The sequence below is a fragment of the Condylura cristata genome, unplaced genomic scaffold, assembly GCF_000260355.1.
Source record: "Condylura cristata isolate star-nosed mole 26May11 unplaced genomic scaffold, ConCri1.0 scaffold00009, whole genome shotgun sequence".
Taxonomy (NCBI): Eukaryota; Metazoa; Chordata; class Mammalia; order Eulipotyphla; family Talpidae; genus Condylura; species Condylura cristata.
Window position 1 is genome coordinate 27897643 of NW_004567110.1, and position 12211 is coordinate 27909853.

General features: G+C 39.5%; 1 protein-coding gene across 1 annotated transcript in view; it reads left to right on the forward strand.

Moving 5' to 3' along the window:
- NIPAL2 (NIPA-like domain containing 2) overlaps positions 1-11993 on the forward strand; it is a 74360-nt gene extending 62367 nt beyond the window's left edge. Inside the window, exons 7-11 of the mRNA XM_004680010.2 lie at positions 3172-3307; positions 5225-5313; positions 7391-7454; positions 8545-8639; positions 9804-11993. Coding sequence (XP_004680067.1) covers positions 3172-3307; positions 5225-5313; positions 7391-7454; positions 8545-8639; positions 9804-9916 — 497 coding nt within the window. The 3' untranslated portion in view covers positions 9917-11993. The remainder of the gene's footprint in view (positions 1-3171; positions 3308-5224; positions 5314-7390; positions 7455-8544; positions 8640-9803) is intronic.
- The last annotated feature ends 218 nt before the right edge of the window (positions 11994-12211 follow it).

Here is a 12211-nt window from a genome sequence, read left to right on the forward strand (position 1 = left end):
GCACAGCACTGAGAATCTAAAGCCACTTCCGCATGAGTTCGATTCCCGCCTGCCCCGGAGGTGACCACATGGCGCGGCAGACCTCTCCTGACCCACCCGCTGCCCCCCTCAGCAGTGTACTTCGTCACTCTGCCTGTTCTGTTTCCCGCTCTGTCTCTAGTAAAGCCTCTCGCCGCCCCTGAGCCTCTGGCCTGTACCCCAGTTCTGTATGTACAAATAAATCTTTAAAAAAAAATGAAATAAAAATTAAAAAATAAAGATAAAAGCAAAAATGAAATAGAAAGTAGAAAAGCAGTAAACTGACAAATAAAAACCAAGAATAGGGGCCCTCCCTGGTGGTGCAACAAGTTAGGATGCAGCACTGCAAGCTGGCCACAGCCGCTTCAATGCAAATTCAATCCCCACCCAGGAGGTGACCCGCATGGCATGGCAGACCTCTCCTGGCCCACCCACTGCACCCCTCAGCAAGGTACTTCATTAATCTGCCTGTTCTGCTCCCTGCTCTGTCTGTGCCCCTGCACCTCTGTCTTGTACCCCAGTTCTATATGAATAAAATAAATAATTCTTTAAAAAACAAGAGTATGTACGTAAATGACAACTAGCAAGTCAGATTCTCCATGAAGAAAATCTCAGTTAAAAATATGAGAATAAATATGAAACCTGGAAGAAGTTATTTTTGAAGGATGCTAACTATGGAGGAAATTGAGGAATTGTTTTAAATGTTTCATTCTAAGCAAGAGACTGCTTAAAAGTAATACTTTAAATATTTAAGAAACTAATTATTTTCATATTATTCAAACTACTCAAGTAAAAAGAAAATTTCCTTTTTTTTTTACATAGTCAGTATAAATATTGATCCCAATTCTGAAAGATAGCAGAAGGAACTAATTTTACACTGAATATTGATACAAATTCCACCAGATACCAGTCATATTTATGTTTAGAGATGTTCATCACAGTCATTTTTAATAGCGAAAAAGTCTATATACCTTAAATAGCCAAGAATAGGAAATTACAGAAATAAATTATACTTTTATACAAAAGCATACATTTTATCCAATAAAAATCATGCTTTAGAAGAATCCAGAATGGCATTAAAAATACTGGCAATGGAAGATAGGTTCCTAAGTAGTATGTACTATATGATGTATGATATTCATACTTAGAGATAGGAAAATAAAAAGGAATATTCCCAGATGCTAAAAATGACTTAGGAATGAGTGGTGAGATTACAGGTGATTTTCTCTTTTCCTTCTAGGTGTTTCTGCATTATCCAAAGTTCTGGAATGAATGCTTTTATAGGTTAAAAAATAGTTTATAGTATTCATAATCCCAGTGCATGGACTGAACCATCGATACTGAATTATCTTGATGCAGTTTTTTTTAGCTTTTTCCCATTAGCATATACTTTCTATTTCTATATATCTGGTAGAATGATACAGCATTATAATTCTGTATTTTCATCTGTCTTCATCAACCACACCCCTGGAGAAAAAAAAAAAAAAGACAAGAAAAACCCTAGAAGCACTGGACAGTAGCCTAGAAAGAACTTGCAGTCACAGTAAATAGTGATGAAGTTTGTTCATGCCTTGAAAATATACAAATTGCAGTAACTGATAGTTTGCTTAACTGTTTACTAAAGAATTCTGGTTTTGTTTGTGCTTAAGTGGCACTATCATCCTCGAGTGGTTGAGGTGACCTGCGAGGACTTTGCATGTTGAGTCGGAGGCCACTGCAGTGTGTTCAGCTCCCTGGTCCTTTGGGAACCTGGCTGTTGGGGCACAAGACCATAGCCACATGGTCTAAATTGCTTAGGAAGAAATTCAGGTTCCTCAAGTGCTAACATTAAATGTGTCAACCATCAAATAGTACGGGCATCTTCACAAATAATTACAATTTCCTAGATTAACCAAAATAGAGCTATTGCCATAATCTGTGAGAAATAAAGGGTCAGGTGAGAAGACACTGTTAGATAAAGAGTGGCCTGACTGTCAGAGCCTCTTTGTTCTGATTCAGGGTGTGGTTTAGAACTTATCAGTAGAGCTCCTGTTAATTATGATTTTGAACAACGACAAAAAAAAATTGCATAATCTGGCCCTGGTACTCTTCATGTTAAAGTGAATTTTCAGTTTTTGGGAAAAAGGAAATTATGAGAGGCTTTTACTGATTGCCATCACCTACTTTAAACATACTCTTCATATACAAAATGTCTTTTCAAAAGCTAAAAGGAATAAAGCTCAGATATGCTATGACCAGGTAGAGCAACTGCAACAAAGGTAGTAGTCTTCACATTACCTTTAACTTAAAAGTTTTACTTGAAAGGGAATAATGGTAACTTTCTGTGGGCTTTAGTTATGGAATCATATGCAACTAACTGTAAGATGAAGGAACCAAGGACCCCCCCAAAAAAAAAATCCCACTCTCTTCTTCCTTCAGGAACACAGGGTTTCCAGAAAACATTGCATGACTATAACCACACCAAGTCACTTTTTCTTCATTACTATTTGGAACCTATGAAAAATTTGTTCTCAAAAGGGATAGGTTCTTCTTTAGCACAGAAAATAGGCATTGCTCATGTCAAAGCTGGATATATCATTGACTGAGAATCGAATACTCAATTCTGGCCCCTACTTCCAATTAGTGTCTCTGTCAAAAAAAACTATTTTTAATGAAACATCTAGGTATTTACTAATAATGGACCCATATAGAGACTTAGTCTGACGCTTAGTAAATTCACCAAGTGAGTTGCTTTTCCCCTTCCAGGCTTCTCATCTGTGTGGCTGTAAAATTTTTTCAGTATCATTTAATAGTTATTTTCCCACTGCTGTCACATGGACAGTCTGACTTTTCTTATCTCCTCCCTTCATTGTTTTCTCCTTTCCCATCAACGAATAATTATAACCTCCACAGCATCCTTTCAACAGTTAAAGCTGGAAAATAAGCATTTTGTTCCAAAGATAAAAAGCACCCAGTCACACAGCAGATCTTTAGCTGATTTAAGCAAATTTAAAATCCAGCTCAGCTTGAGCAACTGGGCTACCACTTGGCGAGTGTCACATCTGACCCACTCATGTTGGGTGTTCACCACTCTGCCACATAAGCGAAAGGTATTTATTTGCAATTCTGTCTCAAATACGTTATTTTATTTGTATTTTTTGTTTTCTTTTTCAGCCTCATTGACTGTTATTTCAGTAAAAGCCGTTTCAGGCATGATCACTTTTTCTGTGATGGATAAAATGCAACTAACCTATCCCATCTTCTATATCATGTTTATCATCATGGTAGCATCTTGTGTTTTCCAAGTCAAGTAAGTTAGCTTCTACAAACTCACTGATCTTTCAGCATTCCTGCGCTTCTCTGAACATTAATCTTTATTGGCTTCAGATGATCATTAAAATTAGTGGCAACTGATTTCTAAGGGTGAAGGGTCTACAGCTTATCCTTAGCCAACATGCCTGGCTTGATCCTTTGCATCCAATAATAAGTTTTTGCTAAGCACTGCCTTCACATCTTGTGAGTTCTAAAGTACGACCATAATCCAGCTAAGCACACTTTGATGCTTTCCTGATGCTCTTCTGCTTGTAATTAATATCCATCGTACACAGGTTGTCATTAGCAATAAATCAGAGGGGCAGGTCCACATCCAGGATTTCATTCTAAATATAGGAAATACATGAACCCTTCACCTTCATTTCTTAGCTCATGCTCATTAATTGCCCAGAGATGGACAGAACCAGACGTTTGGCCCTGAGGGAAATCTTTTTCCCAGAACTTTGCATCTTTGGCTAGAATTTTCTTTGTACCCATGAGATTGCAGAAGGATTGCTTTATGTTACTCTAGGGGCCTAATATTGGTGACATGGAACATTTAAAAATTTCTGCTCTTCTCTCCCCCCCTCCCTCCATCTGTTCCAATCACTTCCCCTTCATTTCACATTGCGATTATGCTTTTGCCTGCTGGACTCTTGAGTCAACCAGAAAGCTTTCTGTTTACCCTACAATGCTTTGCAAAAGCAGCATCCCACTGCCAGCAAGGAAATCAGAGTCCCAACACAGGAAGAGAGGGCTTCCTTACATTCAGCGCCAGAGGTGAAGTCTAATTGGGATATAGGATACAGTGTTGGACAGAGGCCTTGTTACATGAAATGTGGATTTCCTGGAGAAACTCCATGTTTTGTCACTATTTTGTTTGTCATTTTCTTACGAAACAATGTGTTTCTTATACTTGAAGCTTTTTAATGTTTCCTTTCTCTTTCTCCTTCTGAATTAATCAGCACATTGGAATTTAGTGATTAGCATCATTATCTTTACATTCTGCTTTATGAATTCACAAGGCTGATGCAATTGAATGCAAACAGCATTTCTGTCAACCTACTTTTACTTCACTGTAGAGCTGTGGTTATCACCCCCGCTACCCTTTAAAATTACCCAAAGAGGTCTGTGCATATATGTATACATGCACGTAGCTACCTGTGTGTGTGCACACATGGGCAGGCATGCTTGTATACATGCACGTGTATGTGCATGTGTGTGCTAGTGTGCATGCCTATAAATACATGCACGGGCACACCTGGGTTTTACCCAAACACACAAATTTTAATTGCGCTAGTCAGAATCTAAACAATCGTACTTTTTTAGAGCACCCAGGTGATAGCAGTGCAATGCACAGCTTTAGAAAAAAGTCTAGTCCCTGACTGGGCAGCACAGCACAGTTGTGGGAGCCTGAATCATGTTGGTGGTCAAAATGAGTGGCCGAGCTCCCACATGTGCTCTGCAGCTGGAGCCCTGAGCATTGTTTCTGAAACATTACACATTCCTTTACTTCTCCATCTTCTTTCTTGGCACGTGGCATGTCAATGGATAGCTATACTGTTCCCCAGATATGATATTTAACAGATTCGAGGGTCTATCCTAATGAATCAGACCCAGTGTGATACTGGTCCAGCAGCTTGAATCGCTTCCAACTCAAACTTCTGTAGCCTCGGAATATGATTAATTGCTTTTCATTGTTACTGTAGTTGGTTTAAACAGACCATAAAACTTGACATCTGATCTCATACATCAGATGCATATAAGCTATGACTGCTGATTGGAAATGCCCTTTTACTGCACTTCCTTTCCCTTTGTAGTTGGAGCTACAGAACATGCATTTCTTGAAGTTGTTGGTAACTTATTGCTGAGGGTCTCTGAAAGCCTGAGCTTCAGTGAGTGCTTTCTGCTCTAGGTTCCTGAATCAAGCCACAAAACTCTACAATACAACGATGGTGGTGCCAGTTAACCATATTTTCTTTACAATCAGTGCTATTATTGCAGGTGAGTTTTGGCCTTCTATACTTTGGTGGGTCCACTCTAGAATGAGCATAAAGTTTCTCTCAGAATAAATGAGAAAAAAAAAAAAATCAAGGAAGGCTTAGGTGATAAGGAACTGTATTGCCCATATTCTCCTGGCCTTTACTCAGTGTCTGATAAGAAGCCACAAAAGTGTATTAGAAGATCATATGCCATGATCAAGTAGGATTTATTCCAGGATGCAAGGATGGTTCAACATTTACAAATGAATTAATGAGAGACCATACCAAGGATATTAATATCTTGATAGCTACAGAAAAAAACGTTTCACAATTCCCAACACTCATATATGATAAAAACACTCAACAAAATGGGTATAGAAGGAACTTAACATAACAGAAGCAACATATGGCACACTCATGGGCAAGATCAATCTGGATTGCCTAGTATTTCTTGTCTTTCTCCAAGAAAACATAGATGGCCAGCCAACCAGCACATGAGAAGATGTCCATCATCTTATTATTAGGAAAATGCAAATTAAAACCACAGTAGGACATCACGTCACACCTATATGACTTGGTGAAAAAACAAGACAAAAAGGTATTGGCAAGGACATGGAGAAAAGGAAACCCTTGTTCACTGTTGAAACTCTAGGTCAGTGCAAACACCATGGAAAGCAGTACAGAAAGCAAAGATTCATCAAAAACTTAAGGATAAAAGTACCATAAAATCTAGCTATCCTACTTCTGGGTATTTAGTGAACAAATATGATAACGTAATGTGCCACCATGTTTATTGCAATAAACATTATTCATAATAACCAAGAGTTGAACAACCTAAGTAACCATAGACAGATAAGAAGATTAAGAAAATGTGAGGTATATATCCACAATAGAATAGTCCACAACTATTAAAAGTCAAAATCCTTCCATTTGCAAAATATTGATTGACCTAAAAAGTGTTATGCTTAGTGAAATAAATCAGAAATGGAGAATGACAAAAATCATATGGTTTCCACACATAAGTGGTAGATAAACAAGCAAAACAAAAACAAAATTTTAAAGTGTAAAAAATAAAATAGTGTTTACCAGAAGGGAAGGGGAAAGAAAAGGGTGGTAGGTAAATTGAGTAAGAGGAGTCAAGTATATAGTGATGAATGGAAACCAGACTTCCGTTGATTTCTAATGTGGTATATATAGATGCTGAAGTGTAGGTTATAAATCAATGTTACTTCAAAGAACAAAAAAGACTTTGACATGTCTTGGTCCTGTAAAAAGCTTATTCTCTAGGTGAGGAGGTAAAGTTTCTTAAGCACAAGACTCTTCTTCATCACAGTATCTGCAGCCGTAAAAGAGTCATTCGCATATCAGACTCTCCACAAATAGTTGTTCACTGACTGGCAAGGCTGACATCACACAAAGTAATTCCGGGTGATACATAATCTAAATCGACATTATGTTATAGAACTCTACATAGACTTCGGAACCTTAAACCAAGAAGAAATCATTGAGACGACCTAAGAGAGAAGCTTCACAGGGCAATGACACTCATGTTATCCTTTACCCAAGGGGAAACCCAGAGGAGGAGAGGGAGAGAGCGCTGGCAGTGAGGACGTTGCTGGACTAGCACGTCAGTTGCTAGAGTTGCTCACGCAATGCCTGTGTGAGCATTAGCCAGACAGGCTGCAGGGCATCGCCAGGAGTGACAGCGTGGACAGCAGCTGGCCTGAAGAGAGCATGCTGGGTCAAAACCCCAGAGTCCACCCAGACTCTCAGGCAGGCTTGCTGAAATAGCACAGTGAAATTTGTTCCAGAGGGACAAATATGGACTGGATAAAAAATTTCCATTTGCAAAGTTTATATCAGTTACGTTGATTTTATAATGACATATTACATATGATTTTATAGCAAGACGTTATATAAAGTCTACAAATCTGTGCTTTTTTTGGAATTCTAAGTGTGGAATGCAAATAGGTTTAAATTGAACTACTGAATGTGCTTAGGATGATTATATTTTAAAAATAATTAAAACTTGCAAAACCATGTTGCTGTTACAATTATTTTTATCCTAAGATTAATTTTGTCCACCATTCCTATTATAGGTATCATATTTTATCAGGAATTCCTTGGTGCAGCTTTTCTCACTATATTCATTTATCTTTTTGGGTGAGTAAATGTCTCAGAGGTAAAATATGTGAGGTTCTGTTACTTTTATATAGGATTTTTGGCATTGTACCTGAGGCATAGGAAATTGGAAAATAATTTAAGAAATACCATTTCCTGAGCTCCTAAAAGAAAGATTCCTTTTAACACCACACTCAGCTCCATGTCTTTGACTTTGTAACTTAAACTTAGTTTCTCCGCCGGTCCTAAAACTGAGGATTTTCAGTGCCAAGTGAAGTCAAGATAACCCACTGGCCTTTATAGCTACACCACAGCCCTTTTTTTTTTTTTTTTTTTGTCGAGCTCTGGCAGACCTGCCTCACTCTTAAGAACACCCAGTTTACGTGCCAGAGAAACATGGATGCCCCTAGGATCACCCAAAATCAAAGGCCAAGGCTGGGGCTGGCCCCAGCATCCCACTGGTGCCACCCCTACCTGTGTCTGGGGGCCCAGCTTGAGCCCTTCCCAGACAGGCGTGGGCACCACCGTCAGCACTGCTTGCAAAGAGAGAACTTTGTGACACCGTCACGTGCAGGAGCTTCTTCTGGCTCCAGCAAGCGCCCATTAGTGCATCACCTAACTCGGCAGACTTTGTTATGCAGACTTAAGCCCAGACTATTTTCTGTGCAGGAAACCATCTATCTTGAAAATACAGTTTCGTAAGCTATTTGGGCAAGGCTATACTTCTGGGGTCTGGAAACTATGACTATTTTTATGGCCAAGGACAACTAATTTTCTTAGAAAACTAAAGAATAAATTCTTATTTTTTGCTTGTGTTGCATGTCAATAATAGGTCTGAGAATGCATGGATAGAAAATGAGACCTAGAGTCTACCCAGAGGGGCCAGGGCCGGAATTAGCCTCCAGATGGTAAAAACCTGGGGCAGATTTATTGGAATCTTCCCAAGTCTTGGTTCTGGGGACAAATATTATTGGCTACAACAATTAGGACAAGTTCTAGGCAGCTTACCATGAGAAACAGGATGAACAAAACCGATGGAATGTGTGTCATCTTGTAAAATATGGAACTTAGTAATTTAATACCTTGAGTTGTTTTACTGCTTTTGTGTCCTATATTAATATTATTCTTACAGGTGTTTTCTGTCATTCCTTGGTGTGCTGTTGGTCACAAGAAACCGAGAAAAGGAGCATCTGCCACAGTCTTACATTGATTTTGGAAATATCCCTGGTAAAGTAGCATATCTTTTAATGTACAATAGAAAGCTTTATTCTTATAAATGAATAATTGGTAGTACTACTTGGGATGATAAATATAAAAATTCTTAGCTTCCCAAACTGCACATTTAATGATGAAACCAAAGGTGAAGCTTTAACGATAAATGTCAAGTAATTATTTAAATGTCAGTTTTATACAGAACAGTAGGATATAGAAGAACTGTTTTCTTGGTTTGGGTGGCTGACAGATTCCTTTTTGAGTGTCCTTAACATAGAAAAGCATAGAAGGAAGAGTAGGGAATGGTAGCCAACAGCAGACCCCTGCTGCTTGGAGAAGCTCTAAAGGGACATCTTGGCTAGAGAGTGAGGCTGCTCTCAGCTTGTATACCTGGTGACGCAGTCACCAGAACAAAAAGAACTTCTTTCCCTAACCCTTACCTCACTCACCCTACTCCTCTCCAATAATCTCCAGCTTTTCTAGGAATTTGAGGTAACCTATATATAGTTTTTCAGGCAGGAGGTGGCTCCCTCCACCATTCTGCTGTGACCAAGTTTTGAAGCAAAAACCACTAAAGCCGCCTCCCTATGACTGAGAAAAGAATGACCCTATTCATTCTGTGTCCTCTTTCCATTTAATTCCTCTTATCAGCCAAGAGTGCTCAGTGCAGGAATTGACTTTTGTGGCAAAAGGGTGCATTGCACATGGTTGGCATGGTCAGATATTCTTTGGTGGGTAAGAAAGTCTACCTATTTTGAACTCTTCCATTTCACAAAGTAGGGTCAGTAACAACTTTAGAAGCCTCTGCTGCAGACTGCTTTTCTAAGTAGTTCTGTGTATTAAACTAATCATGGAGAAAGCAACTAGGACAGGGGAAGAACAGTTTAGAGACAATGAGAGCTTTATGGTGAGAGCTGACTGATTCATCCTGACTTCCAGGTTGGGGGACTAAACCCTGAAGCTGGGGAGTGCTGGCTCATGTGCGCATGCCCCATCCACACAGCGAGCTCACAGCCCCTGGAGCTCCGCGGGCCTTTTCTTCCTTGACATTTGTCTCTTCTATTTAGGGGGTGACTACATAGTATTTTTAGAAAGGAATAAAATGTGGCCTAGATACAGAAGAAATTATTCTCTGTAACAGCTCAAAGGAGTGTGTGTGTGTGATTGTTATCTCCACAGGAAAACAAATGTTGGACAAAATACAACCAGACTCGAATGGTTTGTCCTATGGAACTTTGCCCGATGGAAGCGACTCAACAAAGAGCCAAAGTGGAGAGAAGAAAGAAGCCTGAAATGCCAGGGGACGGCTGTCAGCCTGTTACTTGATACCACCTTTTTAAAAAGGCACACATGTTCCATTTGTGTCAGCAGCCATTTGAGGCAGACATATGCTAGCATCGCTTCCACCCTGACCCCACCTCCATGTCTGTACCAGTGAGGCCTGCTGAAGCTTGACAGTCACGTGCTCCATGGACTGCAACTGGACGTGCTCCCCATACCCTGGGCCTCTCCCTGGTGGATGCTGAACTGCCTAGATCTTATTTGGAGCCTGGCTACCCAAGCAGGCAAGTGGTACACCCCAGAAATGGGCATCTGCAAGCCGCCTGCAGAGCACATCTGCTGCTTCTCCCACAGAGCTCGGTATGTCAGCTGCCTGCTTGTCAAGAGATGTTTTGTCCCATGGTCTCACTCTTGAACCAAAAGTGCAAGAGTGTTTTTCCCAAGAGATCATTGATGAACCTCTCCAAAAGAATCCCAGCTTTCTACTCCTAAATTAGCATGGGGAATCAGCTTTTTTGAAAACTAGCCTTCTTATAAATAGCCTTTGAAAAGTAAGACTGTCTTTGAAATCATGGCATAGACCAAATAAAACACCTCAGCTGGCAGACTTTCAGCTTAAGAAAAACTGAGGAACTAGGATCAATTTTTTTTACATAAAATATAGACTAGTATATTTGCTTCAGTTAAATAGAGTCTGTGACACTTGAATTGGAAGGGAAAACTTTCTATCCTAGGCCTTTGTTTAGATCTTAAAATGTTTCAGGTGGGTTTATGTTTTGATTCTCAACATGTCCCAAAAATCATATGTAAATCCATATTGACATTTCCACTAATACACCATTTCTCCCCTAAGTCATTATCTCAGGCTTATCTCAGGCTTTATAACTTTTTCTAGGTATAAAGACAGTTACAATTGGAGAACTAGATTTTAGCCACTTTCATAAGTCTGTAGACACAGCTCACAAGTCAGGTGGTTCAACCTGCATCTTGAGAAGCAGCAGCCAGGTGGTCTTGTGCCTTGTGTGGCTTTTCTGCTGCAAATAGTCACATAACTACTAAGATACACTTGCAGGTAGAGTGCCTAGTTTTCCTGCCTAGTCACTTCTTATGACCTACATAGTACTTAAATGAAAAAAATAGCTAGCCTTCATTATAACCAACACCAAATAATGCCTGAGTGACACTTCAGAACCTTCAGATGTGTTCTAACACGTCAGTCTAATCTCAAGCCAACCAGTGAACTCACATTTATGTAGGTTGTTTAACACAGGATGAGACTGTAGTATTTTAGCTTCAGTCTTCACCTTTGTCATACCCTATACTCCTCACTAGACTGCCCAAACCTGGTGAAAAAAGGCAAGATTTAAGTCATCACCAATGGATGAATAATCACCTAGAGCCCAATGCTTTTGAACTCCTAGTTATTGTCATTGTGGAAAGTGTCATATTAATTCAAATAACAAGGCGTATAATTTATGGCATGTTTTACTGAATCGATCCAGCATGTTGTTTCCAGCATGGAAAACTCAGCTAAGAAAAGTGTCTTAAACTACAGCTTTCTGGTGACTCTTAAAACTGGTTTCAAAGATTAGGGACATACTTAGACTGAAGTATTTTGCTTGAAGTAGAACTGCATTTATAGCTTACAGCCCATGGTTTGGAGCATTGTTGAGTTTTGCACAGACACAGAATAAAGCTGTGGTTGCCAGTATTTGTATCTTATAGATGTTTGGAGAAACAGCATTGATTTATGAACATCTAAGTAATCCAGCAATACTTTAGGAGTCCAGGTAACACATACAATGTATTCAGGAAGACTTTTTTAATTACACAATGCATGACAACAACAAAAGCCAGTCCATTCCTTCTCTTGGCATCACTGGTTGGAGACCTCTAGCCAACATTTGACTCACCTAATTACCTAGGCCAGGGGTCTGCAAACCTTTCCCATAAAGACCCAAAGTAAATGTTTTAGGGCTTGTGGGCCATACAATCTCTGTTACAACTTCTCAGCTTTGCATGAAACAGCCATAGATGATATAGAAATGAGTGAGCATGGCTGTGCCCCAGTAAAATTTTTTTTTTTTTTTTTTTTTTTTTTTTTTTACACAAAGACAGGTAGGCAGTCCACAGTGGTAATCAAATCCCCTGATCTTGACTCTGACCTTGCTTGGCCCTTGAGCATTCAAGGGTTTGAAAGGCTTTGAAAACGGACACTGCATAGATTATGACAAACTAGATGCTATGGGATGGAGCATGGGACCACTTCTAACAACATTAGGACCTTGTTGCTGATATAAGATACA